The 20,433-nt window shown below is 41.8% G+C and overlaps 1 protein-coding gene across 3 annotated transcripts in view; it reads right to left on the bottom strand.

The window, feature by feature from the left end:
- Nucleotides 1-20,433, bottom strand: part of kank1a (KN motif and ankyrin repeat domains 1a) — a 78,975-nt gene that overhangs the window by 11,478 nt on the left and 47,064 nt on the right. For all 3 annotated transcript variants that reach the window (XM_057831063.1, XM_057831064.1, XM_057831065.1), the window contains 2 exons: nucleotides 3,362-5,776; nucleotides 615-725 (listed from right to left, as the gene is read on the bottom strand). In XM_057831063.1, coding sequence (XP_057687046.1) covers nucleotides 615-725; nucleotides 3,362-5,776 — 2,526 coding nt within the window. The remainder of the gene's footprint in view (nucleotides 1-614; nucleotides 726-3,361; nucleotides 5,777-20,433) is intronic.

Here is a 20,433-nt window from a genome sequence, read left to right on the forward strand (position 1 = left end):
TCCCACTTTTAAAAAGGCTTGGAGTTAATGTGGGAGCCGCATAATGCCCTTTATTTTGAATTGGTGCTTCTTATTTCTTTACATTTCACTTCAAAGTAATGGCAATTTTGTTGTGCCAGTTGATGTTAATCAAGCATTAATTGTTAATATAATTAAAGTTAATTGGCTCTAAGTAAAGCTTGTCATAAATTTATCGCATCAGGCGGGTCGGCTCTCAAGTCACATCTCCAGGTCCTCCTCTGAGAACCTGAGCAAAAAAATTATGTGCACCCCTGATTATGATGGAAGATTTTGGTAGCAAACTTGTTGGTTCCTTATTTATTTTAAACATAAACAACTTTTTAAAATAATATTTCAATTCTTGGCATGATGATCAATAACCTTTTGGGATGCAAGTATCACGATATATCACCATTTGGATATTTTGTCACACCCCTAAAGATTACTACTGTTTTTTTTTCCTCATGTTAGGTTAATATAGTCAGCCAATGAGTTAATGTATTTCAAAGTTGAAGAGTAAATATCCCCACAGTACTCTGCCCAGGGATAAAATAACTTCTGGCAGTCAGTGGTTTCTTTTCTGCGATAGGGGTTGCGTTGGGTGTCCTACCTACCATGTAGGGCTGTGGACATTTGCAGGTCCATGCGACTCTTTTGCTCAGCTGCGCTCAGGTGCTGAGTCGGCATTTTGGTAGCTCTTTCTGTGTGCGTCTTCAGCGCTCCCTCTGAAACACAAGATATGCCAGTAGAGGAATGAAATGAAAGTAATCCATAATAAAAACAAAAAAAAAATCACATTCTTTTAACTCATTGGCAGCGCTAGACGTCCAATCCATTTGAAGTGGGAGCGATGGCAGGTTAATTCACTGCCATGTAAGCCTGTCGCGATATGCATTAAGTCATTTGATCGCACGGTAAATAAAAATGAGGTCGGTAATTTTTCCGGCTGCGACTTATAGCCGCGTACGTGCGTGCATGTGCTGCGTTGCGTGCACTCTGCACCTGTGCATGTTGATTGCATATGAGACTCCAGTTCCTTTCACACATGTTTATTTGTCATCAACACACCGTAGAATTAAGGTTCCGACATACAAAATAAGGAAACACATCTATATTAAACACAGTAAAACTTTAGCAATGTTACATTGAGGCTAATTGAAAAAGACAATGTACTAACCACTCTAGCCTGTTATAAAACATTGGTAGTCTTCTCCAAAACGTACACTTGTGGTAAAAAGGTTTGAAGTGTCAAACTTGAAAACTCGCTGGTTTACGGTATTTGCAAACGATGCGAAAAAATATATATATTTCTGACACCACATGCATGTCGAAAATAGAAGTTTGCACTTGCCTTCTGAGTTTAAAGCTTACGATTAGCGGCTTAGCGAATGTACTCCTGGTGAACATTTCACAATAAAAGCACGTCATTTTCAACATGTAAATAAAGGTATCTGGAGTAAATCTCGCATACTTCAGATCCTACACCAAGAATAGCTTTAAAATGACACCCATTACGAAAAATCTGATTGGCAATGAATAATTTGGCTTCAAATTTGCTAACATGCACACTCTGCAGGACAAGATGACAGTCATTTTGGATCAAACTAACACTGGTGGGCTCTATTTAACAGCGAGCAAAAATGGCATTGGGTCTCTCACTTATGTATTGCATTTGACTGGGTGATTTATTTGGATGTGTTGTCACTACATTAGTGGTTAAATTAGTTGAAAGAAAAAAAAAGACAATATTATATGTCGGCAATAATTTATGAGACAATATATCGCCTACTAAAATTTGTTATCGCGACAGGCCTACTGCCATCTGTTCCACTTCAAATGGTTTGGACGTCTACTCGTGATAAACACATTTACAGAGTTTTAATTTAGTTTTTAAGAGCCTTGTGATTGCCGTTTTCCTAGTTCGGTCCAAAGTGAAGAAAAATATAAAAATAAACTGGAAAAATTTGCAACCCGGGGCACCTGTAAGTGCAAAGTCATGGCACATTCCAGAAAGAGTGACCCGAGGCAAAGAGGGCTGCACAGCAGGACAAAGAATGTGTCCGCAGGCGTGAGAGCGCCTTACGCAACAGCTTGGCGGCCGTGAATCAGCACCAGGCGTTTAGATGGGGGTGTCTGGCTCCCAAAAAGAATGAACTCATTGCTGCTTTAAAGTCCAAAAGGACACATCCCAATTTTTGCACGTTTCCATATAACAATTACATCAACTCTTTCCCATCAGGTGGGGCAGTTGTGGCACAGTTCGTAGCTCGAGTTGTCCTGGGACCGAAGGGTCAGCAGTTCGATGCCCTGCCACGACTGCCCACTGTCAAAGTGCCCTTGGGCAAGGCACTGCACCCTAATTTACCCTCTATGGGTTGGCAGCAACCTTACATGACAGCAGCACCATTGGTGTGTAAATTTGTGCATGAAAGGGTAAATGGTAAATGTGTGCTAATGTAAAGTGCTTTGGACATTGTAATAATGTAGGTAAGTGCACTATAAAATTTACCATTTACCTGATGTTAAGTATCGTAAAGAGTGAAAGATTTTGCACATTTATAATGAAGAGTTTATTCTGCTAGAATGAAAAACTGTGACCTTAAATCAACAGGAAGTGACCCATAACTGCCCCCAAATTTACATCAAGTGGCCCAGAAATACCCCAAAGCAACAGGAAGTGCCAGAATAACAATAGAAAGAGAATTGGAACATTTGCCAAAACAGCTAATTGCCCAAAAGTGCTCCAAAATGACCCAAAATGTGACCTGAGAATGCCTCAATAGGGAGTGCACAAAAAGTAACAGGAAGTGACATGTAAATACTCCAAAATGAACAAATTAACTGTAAATGCCCACAAAATTTACACAAGGTGACCCAAGAATGCCCAAAACTCAATAGGAAGTGCCCCAAAACCCACAGGAAGAGACTCGGGAATGCCTAAAATTCAATGGCAAATGACCCAAAAGTAATCGGAAGTGACACGGAAATGCCCCAATATGAACAGGAATGACTCATAAATGCTCCAACTTTAACTGGAAGCGACTCATAATTACACCAAAACCAATAGGAAGACCCGAAAACTAACATTAAGTGACCCGCGGGAGTTTACTAACCAGCGGACCAAGGATTCCCACCCATTTCACCAGAAATTGCATTTTCTAGTGTGGAATTACTCCTACAAAGATCATGACTGTTTTCACTCTTGGAAAACATGTTATTTCTTTGAATTCTTCTCATCTAGTACTGTATAAAAATCAAACTGTTGAATGGCTGCAATTGGGCCACTGGAGTTTGTACACACGTGTTTATACTTCAAACTACACAGAGCACGTGATGCAATAAATAGGTGACAGTGACTGACCTGTGTGGGCGGTGGCAGCTCGGAGGTCTAGCAGGTCTTCGGCGCTGGCGCTCTTCATAGCAGAGTTGATTGAGGACAGTGTGCTGACCAGCTGGCTGTTGATGGATCCGAATTGGGACTGCGGCTGACCGAAGGCCTCTGCCAGCTCGCTGTAGTTCTCCGCTAGCAGCGTCTGTTGCTCCCGCAACAGCTTCTGCACCCTCTCGATGTAATGGTCCAGGCAGGCGCTTCTCTGCGCGTCAGCGACAGGCAGCGATGCTGCGTCACCCCTTGCCTCCACGACGGCTTCCGGGAACCCCGAGGGTCCGCACGCGATGTTCCGGGTTTTTAAGCCGACAAGGAAGTTCTCGTTAACGCTGACTGGTCCCACGCCGAATTCTTTGGTTTTGGCGGCCCAGGAACGGTCGAGGAGCGACTCGGTCCCCACGGCGACCGAGCGAACCTTTGGGGCCAAAGGCCCGTCTTTGATGAGACCCTCGCCTGCGGCCACTGTTCGTGTTTCAGCGGGAGCCGTGTTGGTGAAAGAGTCTGTCAGCGCTGGCGTTTTGGTGTTGGTAAACCTTGTGACCACTTCCATCTCTGTGTTGGTCTCTCGAGTGGCCGACTGGGGGGCCGCCATCACGCAAGAGTCTGCTTTCCCCGCCAGATTCGGGTCGGTTCCTTGCGACACTGTGGTCCTGAGCGGGGCTACCTGGACATCCACTGAGCAATCCCCACTGCCGATCGAGCGAGAGTCCTTGAGTAACTCAGTCATAGGTTTGCAGAAGGCCCAGCAGTCTAGAGATTCCGCTGTAATGGTTCCCACCTCGCAGACCTTAACGTGACAATGCTCGTCTGTCGTCTCCAAGCTCAGCTCTGGTCCTGTGCCGAGACTACGCACGCTAGGTTGACAAGACACTGCCACAGATGAATTCTGAGCTCCGGAGACACTCTGGTCACCGACACCCCGGTTCTGCACCGGGACTTTGGCCTCCACGGAGGCATTATAGGTCTCAGGCCTGACCATAAAGCCCTTATCCACCTTCTTTTTGTTAGAGCCGCCAGCCGCGTGGAGCTCCAGCTTCAGCTTTGTCATCTCCATCTGGTGAGTGGTTTCTTTCAGCTGAACCTCCAGGCGGTAGATGTTGTCTTTCAGCGTCTCAATGGTTTGCTGCTGGAGCTCCATTTCTGCCTCGGTCTCGTTGGACAGGCCCAGCATGGTCTCGTCGACGCCCATCGTAGCGTCGCGGGCCTCCAGGCGCTCCGTAGCAACAGCCGCGTCCCGGCGGCCTTGTTCTTTGGGTGGTTTCATCAGCTGGATTCGTACATTGTTCATGTTTTCGTCGGTGACCACGCCCACAGACTTTTGAAAGGCTTCGTTTCGATTGCCTTTCTGCGTGGGAATTTCAGCATCCTCGTTATCAAGGGTGGTCTTCTCCAGAGCTTGGACTTGGGCAGCCAGACGTCGAAATTCCTCGAGCTGCTGAGCATTCTGCTGCTGAGCTTCAGGCTCCACGATGTGCAGCACAGTCTCTTTTTGGACCAGGCCCGGGTTCTCCATTTGGTCAGCGCTGCCCACGCTGTAGGAGCGCTTGCGAAAAGCACTGGGACCTTTGGACTGGGTGGCCAACTGTCTTTTCTCCTCCTGAAGAACAGCGATCTTTACCTGCAAGATAGGGATGGTCTTGACCTGCTCCTCCAACTCCTTCAGCCTCCGTAGCGCGATCACCATCTGTTCGCGGATCTGCTGAAGCTGCAGTGGGCTGACGTTGGTTACTGGTGTGGCAACGCCGGAGCTCAGGGGACTGTGGCGGATGGAGCTGCCCACGGACGGCGGGTAGTACGGGTTGTAGTCTCCATTGTTAAAGTGACCGTTGAGAGGCAGAGGTTGCGGGGCGCCGGGGGAGATCTGGCTGGCGACCACAGAGCCAGAGTAGGACGAGAGCGAGCTGTTGGAGCCCGTCCCGCCGAAGCTGGCCAGGCGTCGGCGGGGCGGCTCCGCAAACAGACGCTCCTGTTCCAGACGAAGCCGGGTCTCCATCAGCGTCTTCTCCACGTGGGGGTTGCGGCGCGACGTTAACCTGGGCGAGGGCGGCGGCAGGAGCGGTTTGGCTTCAGACTGCTGGGGGGCGGCTTCAACGCTGGACCTCCTGAGGGGGGGCGGCAGCCGGGCTTTGTGGTCCACCAAAACCGGGGACTGCTTCTCGTCGCTGTTGGAGGACGAAAGCGAGTCGGCAGACGTCCATTCGGTGCCGATGCGCGGGGCCGACGGCACCCCGAGTTGGGCCCCTTTGGGTTTCCTCTGGATGCTCACTTTCTTGACGGTGTTCCCCCTCTCAATATCGTCGACATATTTGAGAAAGTCCAAGTCCAGCTGAAAACCATACGGCGTTTCCACAAAGTACGGATCTCCTGAGTCCTTGGTGTTATCCTTGTCTGAAAAAAAACAAACGGAGTTCATAACCTCGTTTCACATAAGGTTGTTGATTTTTTAAAATAATTTTAACCCATTCACGGACAGTGGGCATCTATTCAAAAGTCATTAGCTTAACTCAATCACTGCCAGCCCAGGTCACAGAGTATAAATTGTGGTAGCTAGCAAAAGAGGGGAATGGATACTGAAAACACCCATTGATGGCAATAAACGTCCAATCCATTTCAACTGGGAGGGGCTGGAAGTGATCGAATGGTCTATAGCCGTCAAAGGCTATAGACAAAAGTTTTACAATATGTGAGGTCACAATATAAATAAAAAATTGTTTAAATAAATAATGATAAAAATGTTTTTAATTCTCCCCCGCAATGTATTAATGTTTTATTTATTTATTTTTCTGTCTATTATGGCTTTAAAAAATATACTGTATATAATTTTTTTTTTACTTCTATTTAAAATAAAACGATCTTTCAAATTATTAAATTTAAGATCATTTGTATTTTTTTATTGCGCAGCGTAAAATATGTGCAGGCAAAACCAATACTACGATTGCAAAATATTGTCCCCGCGAGCCACAATTGGCTGCAAGTTGGGGACCGCTGTCGAATATGAATGTAGATTACGAAACTAAGAAAAAAGTCAATTCGTGCATGAAAGGGTTAAAGTACTAATATCACGATACCAGAATTTGTTCATTTACTGCCAACCCTTCCAATTCAAATGAATTGGAGGTCTAGAGCAGCCAATGAGTTTAAATGAGCATTTATTGCTCATCTTTCAGTGCCATTAACGGCGCTAGATGCCCGATCCATTTGACCTGGGAGATGGCGAATGAACATTTGTTAGAGGTTTGACATTATGATGAAACAACGTCAATGTCTACTGATAAGTCTTCTCTGATGATCCATACAATTTGACAACACTAGTACAAACATGTTTTACACGCCCACACAGCTGAAAGTGAGTGGCAAGCACTATAACGAGCACAGCTAAGTCAGCCCAAAACTATGGCAAACACGTGAAGCAAACCACACATGAAAATACAATTCACGCAGCAATGTCATGTTGTTAAAAACAGACACGTTTAGACTACAGAAGAAACAAGATCTTAGTAAGGCAAACTTGAAAACCCCAAATTTATAGATAGAAAAATACTAAATTCTCAAAGTTTTAGAAAAAATGCATTTATATTGATAAAAACAATTAAGGATGGAAATGTTGCTGGAATAAAATATTGGGGAAAAAACTATTCAGTGTGTCCCCATGTGCTTTATAGGCCTAGCAGGCAGTTTCCAAAAAAAAAAACAAAAAAACTATGATTTGAAAATAAAAAATACAGAACTAACTATAATTGAAACTGGCCATTTTTCGGTAAACTCTTAGAATACACATAAGTTGCTTGCCCTTTAAGTGACCATGTCAATACTTAACTCATTCACTGCCACACAAGATACATTACAGTATTGACTAGGGGTGAGAACCTCTGGGTACCTCACGATACGATACGCTTTGCGATACAAGTCACAAGATAAAGATCTCACGATCTGGTGATACAACAACTAACAATACATGGGTAAGGAAATCATTCTAGAATATTCTATAAAAGAACTACAAAACAGAAAAACAAGCTATTTTCACCCTACTGCTGTGAATTGGAATGATTATTACTAGTAGATGTCTAAGCCAATTGATATGGGAGGGATGGCAGCGAATGTTGAATGTTCATTCGCTGACATCCCTTCCACTTTAAACGGATTGGATTTCTATGGCTGTCAGTGGCAGCCAATGCCAGGCAACAAATTTAATTTACGGGTCACTTCCCATTGATTTTGGGGCATGTACTGGTCACTTCCTGTTGATTTTGGGTTACTGAAAAGGAAGTAAATGCCCATGAATAACTGGCTGCGAATGCTCTGGTTTAAGTGCTATTGACAGTGCTAACCAATCCAGTTCAAATGAATTTGATGTCTTGCACAGTCAATGGCAGCCAGCGAGCTTACGACACTATTGTTATGGTTGACTTGCTAGCAACCTGATGGTTCCTTTTCTTTTTTAAACATTGACACCTTTTTAAAACATATTGATTATTGGTGGAAGTATATCGATAACATTTTGAGGTACAAAGTATTGCGATGTGTCACCTTTCGATATATTGTCACGACTAGCGTTATGTTTCCTATATTGCAGGGGTCCACAACCTTTTTTGCACCACGGACCGGTGTGATTTGGGTCTTTTTTTCACGGACCGGTGTCCTGTTAAATTTTGCACCCTTATAAAATTTTGCTCCCAAAGTTTTTGTGGCGGTGAAAAAAGCCCTCTTTTGTATTCAGTTGGACTCTCAATGTTATCCAATGGTGCTAAAAAAACTATTTACATCATAAACACACATGTGCAACACGGAAATGGCGTAAATTAATGCTTAACGACACGGCGAAGTCGTTAAGTGAGAGGGCTACGTGCAGTTGTTGTGTGCACCTAACATGGCAAACGTAAGTTAATATTTCTTTCCTTAAAGAAAGTTTGTAGTGTGTACTTTGGAATCGCTGCATTCGCGGTCCTTTTTAACGTTACGCGCATGCCAACTTTGTCAGAACACCGGCAACTTTGTCAGAACACCGGCAATGTGCGGCAGAAAAATACAGCAAATATAAAATAGCAATTGTTTTTAGCCCCGTCGTGTTAAGTGCAGGGGAAAAAAATGCAACTCACCCGCTGAATCAGTGGGAGGCCTGAGTTTGTTTCGTTGAGACGAGATGGTCCCGAGATGGGAGAGTGAGAGAAGCTTGCATCACAAATACAGGATGTTGGAAATTGTAGCACAGTTTTCAGCGCGCTCCTAGCGATGTCAGGATATTCCGAAATGACTTTAATCCAGAACTTCGGTAGAGTTGTTGTCTCAAATGTACGTTTAAGGTCGCCGTGATTTGCGATCTCTACAAGCTGATATTCCTGTTGCACAGACATGCTCGAATCTCTCGGTTTATTCACATACGGGTCACGAATTCACTCCTTCGCAGTTCGTGGGTCTTTAGTGAGTGGGAAGTAGCATAAATTTTGTTTTCTTCGAGGTTGTAGGCACATCTTCTGGCTCGTCAGGTTCCCTTTTCCCCGTAAAAAGTCTGTCCAAAGACGTCTGTTATTCAGTCATTCTAGTGTGGGGGCTAATTATTTCCAGGAAGAAATGTGATTGGCGACGAACTACGTCATACGTTATTATCGAGTCCAAGCGCGCATAGATATACAAAACGAGATTTAGTGCTAACAGCCCAATCAATGCATTTCTATGACGACCTCCTATCCTATATATATGTATATCTAGAGTAGACAGGGATATTGGTGTGTTAAGCGGCACAGGCCAAAGTCAATTGGCCAGAATGCAGTCGTTAATAAAGTATTTATTATTTCTGCGCGGCCCGGTACCAAATGCGCCACGGACCGGTACCAGTCCGCGGCCCGGTCGTTGGGGACCCCTGCTATATTGTATCATCTTTATCAGTTGCTAAAGCGCCCCATCTTGTGGCCGGTTTAATTATTGTTTCCACCAAAACAGTAGAAGAAGAATGCAAATAGGAAGTTCTTCAAACGTGATTCAATGTGTTACATGGCAGCTTCACTCTCACAACTTCTGTGGCATTTGTGTTTGTTAGAGCAACGTCTAAGTATTTTGTGGTCAAATTGAGAGCTACACTCAGCATATTGTGTTTAGGTTGCATATTTGAGACTGAATGTGTTTTATATTACTAATTAAGTACTATTTCATACAGGCCAATTGTATTTGCGTATATGGATGACATTTTTGTTACTTCCAGCATTGATGCTGATTGCATGTATTTTTTATTGTTTTAGTTTCACAAAAACGAAAAGAGACACGTAAAGGATTTTGGAAAACATTCGGAGTGTGAGCCTTTTCATGTTTAGCTGTTTGGATAGCAGAAGCGAGGCCATTTACAACTAAACATGTGCCGATTACCGGTTTGATGGTATACCGTGGTATAAAAATGCCAAGGTTTCAAAACTGCAAAATTTTTCCCTCATACCGTGCCTAAGGTATTAGCTATTTTTTTAGGTCCCAAAAATGCATGGAGAAATCCCTCGCTTGCAGCTGCAAGGCTCAACCCTCCCCCAACGATTGCTCAATGTCAGTGAGTCAGCTGTGCTACACGATGGCTGGAGGAGGTGAAACTCCGGAACTTTTTCCCCCATCTAAGCAAACAAAATTGCTGGTATGAGAATATTTCGGCTACAGAAAAGTTACAGACAGCCGCAGCTTAGAGGAGGAAGGCCAACAGACACGTAAAACATGTTTGCGGAGGGTGGCTGCCGAGGAGGCAATACCTCCAATATGACTTCGCATTTATACAAAATTAAGTGTTAGTAAACATTGTCATGAACTTTTCCCACCAGCTACGAGAGTTAACTCCAGTGTGTTTAGTGTGTCTAGCAGTGGTAAAACATTTTTTTTTTCTTTCTGACAACTGTCTGTTGAGAAATAGGTGTGTGTATAATGTAAACATGATACAAGTCATACACACGTGCTTTTTATTGATTCAGTATTCAATTATTTTTGTTTTAATGGTAATAATGTTGAGCTGTGGCTTTAGGCCCACCTAAAGGACTGCATTTATTTTAATTTTATTTCGATTTTTTTTTTGTTTTTTTTTTTTTAAATCATACTTATGTTCCAAGTTGCTTATGTTTTGAAAAATAAAAATCCTGTTCAGTGGAAAAAAAGTTTGTTCTTTTAACCCAGATATCTCAAAGTTACACATTGTAGAGCTGTAATTGCAATACCGTAATACCTTGAAACCATGATATTTTGGCTTAAGGTTATCATACCGTCAGAATATCATACCGGCACATATCTAGTCACGACCCTAGTATTCACCTAGTATGTGTTGTCGTCGTTAGTAAAAGAGGAAGAGTATATACGACTAGAAAGCGCAATTTCTAAACAAATTTTGTGGGGATGCTTGCTTTTCGGGTCTGTTGATTTCGGGTCACTTCCTCTTAATTTCGAGGCATTTACGGGTCACTTCCTACCAATTTTGAGGAATTCACAGGTCACTTCCAGTTGATGCGGGGGCAATTCAAATAAGTTTGTTTTCAAAAATGACATTATTATGGGTGATGTGTGTGCCAATAGAAATAAATGAAGACACTGAAAATGTATGGGAAAGCTTTTGTCAAGTTTTAGCAGAACCGTACATATTTACCAAAAACTGGCTGATAACTTTGTGCGCCATAATTTTGTCGAATCTTTTGATGTGTGTGTGATAATTTGAAATCTTATGTTTATGCGATTGGAAATGACTTTTTTTTGGCACAACTGCGAAACTTTGCTTTGCAAAGCATCTCAATGATAAAAACGCACACCGACGGCGCTTTACGTCTATTGCTGTCAATGCAAGCAGTGCTCAAGAAAAACAGCAACAATTGTGCGTGTCTTTTCTCAGAAAAAACAAGTGCGCTTATTCACACAAGTACGGGCAAAGTGCTCAAAGTCCAAACTATGTGCACTTAGCCCCCTCCAAAAAAAGCCCTCCACCCTAACTCTGGCTGGACTAAATGCAAGGTCTTGTTGTTCCTGGTATGCCTGGAACTTAAAGACCGGCTAGAAATAAACGCGCTTTCCTGCAACAACACTGACAACATTTCTGCAGCCTTTTGGGATGAAAAGCAAAAAGTGACTGACATTTGCTCACCTTTCTGAAGAGGTCCTGTAACTTGCCCGCTTTGACTGCTGGCTAAGACTGTACAAAGATTACACTGTGACGTCTATTCTGAACTGAGGGGAAAAAAACACGATTGGTATAAACTGTGTACAGCAATGCTATTGGCTGATGTTTTTGTCCAATCGCGCAAGGCTCCAAGTCAAGGCACTGCCCTCTCGGGGATATGAGAGCTTGTATTCAGTGGAAGGGGCAGTCAACTCACTGAAATAACACTAGAGGGTTTTTTTTTTCCCCTCTGAAACCAACACATGGAGCTACTGTGCATGTTCAATGTCTACCACAGGAGAAAAGATTAGTTTGTCTTACCAAAGACTAATTCTCTGTTACTATCATACTTGCTCAATAACAGGGTCTCTGCAGGGTTCAACAGGCCAAATTTAGTACATTTAAATGAATGAATGAATAAAAATTTAAGACCCATTTTGCATCGATACCTGCAAGAGATTTAATAGAAAAATGGAGGCATAGAATTATTCATTCATTTTCCAGTTGCAATATATACTGGTCCTTCTCAAAAAATATATTGTGATAAAGTTCATTATTTTCTGTAATGTACTGATAAACATTAGACTTTCATATATTTTAGATTCATTAAAGCTGAAGTAGTTCAAGCCTTTTATTGTTTTAATATTGGTGATTTTGGCAAAAAAGTCCAGAAAAAAACAAAAATCCCTATCTAAAAAAATTAGCATATCGTGAAAAGGTACTCAAAAGAAGCTACTAACCTAATCATCTGAATCAACGAATTAACTCAAAACCCCTGCGAAAGATTCCTGAGGTTTTTAAAAAACTCCCAGCCTGGTTCATTACTCAAAACCGCAATCATGGGCAAGACTGCCGACCTGACTGCTGTCCAGAAGGCCATCATTGACACCTTCAAGCAAGAGGCTAAGACGCGGAAAGAGATTTCTGAGCGAATAGCCTGTTCCCTGAGTTCTGTATCAAGGCACCCCAGTGGGAAGTCTGTGGGAAGGAAAAGTGTGGCAGGAAACGCTGCACAACCAGAAGACGTGACTGTACCCTGAGAAAGATTGTGGAGAAGGGCCGATTCCAGACCTTGGGGGACCTGCAGAAACAGTGGATTGAGTCTGGAGTAGAAACATCCAGAGCCACCGTGCACAGGCGTGGGCTGGAAATGGGCTACAGGTGCCGCATTCCCCAGGTCAAGACACTTTTGAACCTGAAACAGCGGCAGAAGCACCTAACCTGGGCTACAGAGAAGCAGCACCGGACTGTTGCTCAGTGGTCCAAAGTACTTTTTTCAGATGAAAGCAAATTTTGCATGTAATTCGGAAATCAAGGTGTCAGAGTTTGGAGGAAGACTGGGGAGAAGGAAATGCCAAAATGCCTGAGGTCTAGTGTCAAGTACCTACAGTCAGTGATGGTCTAGGGTGCAATGTGAGCTGCTGGTGTTGGTCTACTGTGTTTTATCAAGGGCAGCGTCAATGCAGCTAGCTATCAGGAGATTTTGGAGCACTTCGTGCTTCCAACTGCTGAAAAGCTTTATGGAGATGAAGATTTCATTTTTCAGCACAATCTGGCACCTGCTCACAGTGCCAAAACCACTGGTAAATGGTTTACTGACCATGGCATTACTGTTCTCAATTGGCCTGCCAACTCTCCTGACCTGAACCCCATAGAGAATCTGTGAGATATTGTGAAGAGGAAGTTGAGAGACACCAGACCCACCACTGTGGATGAGCTTAAGGCCGCTATCGAAACATCGTGGGCATCCGTAACACCTCAGCAGTGCCACAGGATGATTGCCTCCATGCCACGCCGCATCGAAGCAGTCATTTCTGCAAAAGGATTCCCGACCAAGTATTGAGTGCATAGCTGATATAGCCGATATAATTAATTGAAGGTTGACTTTTTTTGTATTAAAAAACACTTTTTGTATTGGTCAGATGAAATATGCAAATTTTTTGAGGTAGGGATTTTTGGTTTTTCTTGACTTTTTTGCCAAAATCATCAATATTAAAAAAATAAGGCTTGAACTACTTCAGTTGTGTGTAATGAATCTGAAATATATGAAAGTCTAATGTATATTAGTACATTACAGAAAATAATTAACTTTATCACAATATGCTAATTTTTTTAGAAGGACTAGTATATAAATGTATTCCCAGCTCTTTCACACTGCGATACAAAATGCTCAACCGAACCAAAAAACACTACAATATTCTCTTTTGTGAACCAACATGGGGACAACAAACGGCATTTAATGACTGCCTTGTGCTTTCAGATTTGCAATAGGATTCCAATGCCTTGCTAAGTTGCTACCCAATGTTCCAAGATTTTAAATTTTCTTTCACAAAGTGCAGTGTACTTCATACGAGTTACCCTCCACCGGCTTCAACCATGCGCTGCACTGTACGTTTTCAAGCCACAAATCATTAAATTTGCTTTTACCCATATCCCATGTATGTACTGTAAATCGGTATTGCTAAATTTTCTCCATTATGATTATGCTAAGCTGTCAACAGTCAAAACGCAACTGCGAGCACACACCAAAACCTGCTTAATAAACAAATGTAATTCAGATTTTCATTGTAGTATTAGTGGGGGAGAATATATAATAATTGTTGAAAGGTTGGTGTGCTATTAGATGAAAAATTAAAAATATAGGAAGCAACAATGCAAAGCAACGAGGTGGGGGGATTATACACTTTAGAATTATACTGGAAATGCTAGGGCTGCACAATATCGTTTGAACATCGCCATCGCGATATGCCCATGCCCAGTCCTACAGTGGGGAGAACAAGTATTTGATACACTGCCAATGGGTTTTCTCCCCACTGTATCACAGGACGTACAATTTTTTTTTTTTTTTTTTTTTGAACACACAAACTTCTATTTTGCTTCAAAAAAGCAAGTGTGCAGAGACATGGCCTCGCAGACCACTTTTATATACAGCAATCTTCATTATTCACAGATGCACCACCTTAGCCTGGATTATGAATACAATTATATACAGCGGTTTTACGTTTTTTTGCTGTTCTTTTTCATTTATAAATACAATTCAAGTAACTTGAAATACCTTAAATCTACAAGGCAAGAAAAACAATTACAGAAACTAAGATAACATATTCATAGTGAAAATGATAAATTATTTAAAGAACATAAAACAAATATAGAAGGATAAAGGAAGAGGAAAAACAAGAGGGAAAACTTTGGGGGGGGGGGGGGGGCGTAAAATACTGAATGCAATACACGGATACAAAAACATGGCGAGTCAACCAGTCTTCCCAAACAGAGCTAATCATGTCATCTGGTGAAAATTCTTCTAGTTTTAATATTGCAATATACATTGAAAACCCCCAAAAAGCCGCAATGTCAGTTTTTTCCCACTATCATTCAGGCCTAATGAATATAAAAAAGTTCAGCTTAACCCTTAAAAGGACACTGTCAAATATGAAATTAAAAATAAAGACAAAATAATCAGGTATCAAGAAGAGACTCAGAAATGTCTCAAATTCAACAGGAAGTGACTCAATATCAACAGGAAGTGACCCAAGATGTCCCCGAGTGGGGCGGCATGGCTCACTGGAAGAGTAGTCGTTTCCCCAACTCATAGGTTGTGGGTTTGATTCCCCACCCTGGTGACCTAGTCCAAGTATCCTTAAGCAAGACACTGTACTCCACCTTTTTCCTGATGCTGCGTCATCAGGTACATGAGGATATCTAAAAGCGTTTTGATTTTATATACAAGATCAAAGCGCTTTGAATGCCTTGACGGTGGAAAGTCTAAATACTAGTCTAAGTCCATTTACCAAAATCTATCTGAAAGTGTCTTAATCTCGACAGGAAGTGAGACGGAGATGGCCCAAAATCAACCTGGAGATGCCCTAAAATCAAAAGGAAGTGACCCAAGATACACAGAGTTACTAACTGGAGTTAACCAACCAGCATTAAGGCATTCCCACACAATTTCTACAGAAATTGCATTAAGTTGTTTTTTAATGACCAAAAAAGAATGATCAAAAGAAATGTATATTTAGAAAAGGATGACCAAAAACAGTTTTGATACACACATTGGAAAAAAATACCAAACTTAATATTCCTTGAAATATACACACAAAATAATTAAAAAATAATAAATAAACTTCCGACAAGCCATTTTTCTAGCATCAAGCCATTTCTTTTCCATTCTTCTCTATTTGGACAGTGACTGAGATGGATTCTTGTCCCCATCAATTCAAACTAAATCAATAAGAGTCACACGGCAGCAGACGACGAGATCTCGTCATCGTGTAACAATGCCATCACTGATTTTACGTTATCACCAGTTTAGAACAGATTTACCCGCGACTCCACAACCAACTGACAACAATAACAGCAGTGTGACTGGGTGAGAAAACTGCACGATCATTGTTTTCCTGCCGAGGACGTTCGCAGGCACGAGACGCCCCGCGACAGCTGAGCCGTGAAAAGTGGAAAGGTCAGGGACTCTAGAATCCCTACACGCACCCACCCTTCCATATGGTATTTCCTGTCCTCGCTGCATACTTTATAATTATTCTCAAGAAAAGTGTTATTTGAACAGCTCCGGGGGAGCAAAGCGACACATCCGTCCCTGTAAAACGACAGGAAACTTAATAATAATAACGCTAGACTCTTATGGCACATTCCTGCCCTTTTCCAGAGTGAGCTGGCAACAGTCTGAGAAAAGTGAACGCCGACTTTTCCCCCAGGGCCCCAGACGGACGCGCTGCTGCCAAATCCAACAACTGGATCTCATGATGACGACACCCGGGAAATGATAACACTTTTCTCATAGGAAGTCAAGGAAAACAAGTCAAGTGGACGCTAGGTCTCTAAATCAACGATTTCGTAACGAGATTGATTCTTTGCATATGGTATCTGTTAATACTACAAAATCGGACAAGATTCAAGGACTGTCGATAGATAGATATAATATAAGGATGTCCCGATCGCATATTTTCGCACCCAAGTCACCTGATTTAAGGGATCTGCCAGTACCAAGTCCTTGTCTTTTGTCACAAAAACCATTCACTGCTATTGAGTTCCACCCCAAATGACTCTATATCAACAGGAAGTGATCCCGAAATGCCGCCTAAATCAACAGGTGAACCAATATGAACAGAAAGTGACCCAATATGTATAGGAATGAACCCCCCAAACATAATTTTCTTCAGTCATCTGGCTAAGAAGCTGCGCATTCCTGCAGGGATTGGCGAGACGGAGCAGTCTCTCCTGTTAGTGCAGCTAGGAATGCGGGGCCCACTGCAGGTGTCTGCACCCGCCTCCCCCTAGGCTAGCACCCTTCATTTTGCACCACGGTGTGGAAATCCTCCTAACACACATGTACAAAAAAACCTTAGATTTTCACCAAAAGTGAAAGATTGCTTGAGAAGACTAACATAACTCGCCACAAAAAACAAACCGCTTTGATGCCTGAATTTACATTTAACAAATATACACAAAGCTTTAGTACATAAAATAAGTAGTACATAATAACAGTATTTAAAAAAATAAATACATTTCAAAAACACTTAAGAATAAAAGATTACTATTAACTAAAATCAATTACAGATTTTTTTTTTTTTTTATATGAAATTTAAAATAAAGTCCAAATGTATTGATACATTCCTCCTTATCTTTTTTATATTTTCCACCAAAAAAATTTAATTTTTGGTTTATAATTAATTCATGACTTAATTGTCCTTCAATATATGTATACATTTATATAGTACTGAAAGAAAACAAAATCAAACATGGTACTAGTGCAGCATCAGCATCAGTCAATACCACACAGGAATCGGGAGCTTAAAAAAAAAAAAAAAACCTAGTAAAAGAGTAGTAAATTTAAATACTTTTTAAAACCTTGGGGGTAAGGGGGGCTGAATAAGTAACTTCATGGCAAATGCCATGCTCCGCCCATATTAGTATACAATATTTTATATAGTACTATAATTTTTGGACTAAGGCGCACTCATCAAATTTGACACAGAAACGGCATTTGGTCATAGATAAGCTGCACTGCACTATAAGCCGCAGCTGTTATCACTGTATTGTGGGATATTTAGACCAAAAGATCTTAACCGGTAACACTATTGACATCGGCATCGTAAGACTGACAAAATGAACCACCATGAAGCTTTGAACAAATTGGCTGCAAAGCTTCATTGCTTCAAGAAGCTTCATTTGGCCATCAGTGCTCCACCTGGTGTCAACACTGTTGTCGTCCAACATGCCTCCTAGCATGCATTGCAGCGCTACAGATGTAAATAACAATCAAAATTCATGTTCAGTGCCAATCATTTCTTCAGTTACTGTTCCAGTTGTTTCATTAATTTCAAGTTATTGTATTTGGTAACAATTTATTTGACAGTGGTGCCATAAGATTATTATAATTATGACATGATACTGCCCTTTAACACCGAACGTGTTGGCGGCGACGTGTTTATGCATATCATTTTTGAAGCCTCGTCATGCTGTAATTACGTCACCCACATGCTGCTGGTTGCTCTCATTTGAAAGTGCGGAAGTTGATGTCCATAGCAGTTTTTATTTGAAGTCAATCAATCAAGTAAAACGGGAGATTATGTCATTTAAGTTTTATAGTTTTATTGCACTCAAATAAGCATTAAAACGCTGCATGGACCATGTGTTTATCTCCATATTTCCATCATTTCTTGTCCTTTTTCAAAACCGAAAGCAGCATGAAAGACTACATATCCCAAGAGCCGCTGTGAGGTCAAGAAGGACGAACCTAATGTGAACATTTTTAATAAATTGCCGAGCGAGGCGCCACCTAAGGAAATGGAGACATTCGAAGCGATCACCAGCCGGTTGGATTGAGCGAGCGACTTTAAACGTGCGGAATGTATCGAAAACTAAATTTAGCGCATGCTAATGCATTATTTCACTAACTCAAGGAAGAGGATGAGACGTTTTTGTCGTCGTTTTCCTCGGATCAGTCAGCGTCTCGGAGACTAGAAGTGACAGCGTGCAAACGGCGGAAGAGTGGGATGTGCGACGTGTGTGACGTAGCTCCATGTCCTGTTCAAGAGGAAACTTTTTTTTATTGAGTCGCTTGCCTGAAAAAAATTTAATTGAAATACTTGTCATTATTTTTTAAAATACTTTTTTGCAAGGTTGTATTTGATTTTTTTCTTCATTATCAATCTTTTCAATTTGTATATAGATGTGTGTGTTTGAAAAGCTTAATTGCATGTATATACTTTTGATATGGTAATGGGTACAATACTTAACCTCACAAAGAGAGATCCTCTAAACCCTATATAAATATATATATATATATATATATTATATATATATATACAGTGCACTCCATAATTATTGGCACCCCTGGTTAAGATGTTTTTTTAGCTTCTAATAATTTTTTTAATTCAAATAATATGGGACCTTAATGGAAAAAAAGAGAAAAATCCAACCTTCAATACAAGTGCATTTATTCAGTGGGGAAAAATCCCACATAAAGAAATAATTATTTGACATCAAGGCAAAGGCAAATTTATTTATATAGCACAATTCAACACAAGGCAATTCAAAGTGCTTTACATCAAATACACATCAAATAATGTGTGTCACAATTATTAGAACCCCTGGTGTTAATACTTTGTACAACCCCCTTTTGCCAACAAAACAAGGTCTGGAGACTGAGATGGCCACCCTTTTGCCAACAAAACAAGGTCTGGAGACTGAGATGGCCATGGGAGGAGCTTGATTTTGTGTCTGGTGAACCATTTCTGTGTAGATTTGGCCATATGTTTTGGGTCATTGTCTTGCTGAAAGACCCAGTGACGACCCATCTTCAGCTTTCGGGCAGAAAGCAACAGATTTGGATTTAAAATGTCCTGGTATTTCAAAGCATTCATGATGCCATGCACCCTAACAAGGGTCCCAGGGCTCCTCCCATGGCCATCTCAGTCCCCAGACCTTGTTTTGTTGGCAAAAGGGGGTTGTACAAAGTATTAACACCAGGGGTGCTGTAAGATAAGCTTGTTTTTGGGTGCCAAATATACAGTATTATGCCAGTTTGCTCTTCCACAGCGATGATACGCGCACTCCCAAGCTATTATGAAGAATACAGTTTTAGCCATCATCATGTGCTTAGAGGTGATTGTTCACATTCTGCTGATTGATAGAAGCACACACATATATTGATTCATCACACAACCTTTCCACCAAGCTACAGTACTATGAGTACAAATGTGTGTTTAAAACAATGTTATCTTGCCTGCTCAGGTAATTCAATCAGGAAGTTTTAATCAGGAAGTGTGACTGTTCAATCACTGACTAGAATAAGGAATTTGCCCGACCGAACCTGCCACGTTGGACAACAGCGTTGTAACTGTACTCTGCTCATCAACAAGTCCTCAATAAAAGCAGCGAGCCCCAGGAAGAGAGTGAGAGAGAATTACTGACTTGCGAGCAGAGCGCAAAGCTCTGTCAAGTCCTCTCCCCCCTGGCGGCCGCCGGTGGAAACATATCTCCGTACCTGGTCTGATCCTTCTCCCTCCCTTTCTGGGTCTTTAATTACAAAAGTAAGTTTAGACCTAACATTTTTCTCTGGTGCCGAAACCCGGGACCTTACATCCGTGTCCATCTGGACCGTCGCGGGACCAACGGGCCATCTCCGGACAACGACACTTTTACGTGACTGGACCGGCCGTCAGTTTGTTCCTGCGACGACCCGGATCGCCGGTGACAGGTCCCAACCGAACCAGGGAGGGACGGACTAAGGTAGGATTATTTTTGTCCAGAGTTGACGCTTTCGGGTTTAGATACGGGGCGGATTGAATTGTGAAGTCGAAGTACTGACTCATAATAGTTCGAAGTACGGAACATCCGTTAAGTAAACCGTTGAAATTTAAACCATCCTAGTTCGAAGTACTGAACTATTGTGTGATAAATTACGTACGTTTTAAAGGTCTAA

This window comes from Corythoichthys intestinalis, chromosome 3 (assembly GCF_030265065.1).
Source record: "Corythoichthys intestinalis isolate RoL2023-P3 chromosome 3, ASM3026506v1, whole genome shotgun sequence".
In the NCBI taxonomy this organism is placed as follows: domain Eukaryota; kingdom Metazoa; phylum Chordata; class Actinopteri; order Syngnathiformes; family Syngnathidae; genus Corythoichthys; species Corythoichthys intestinalis.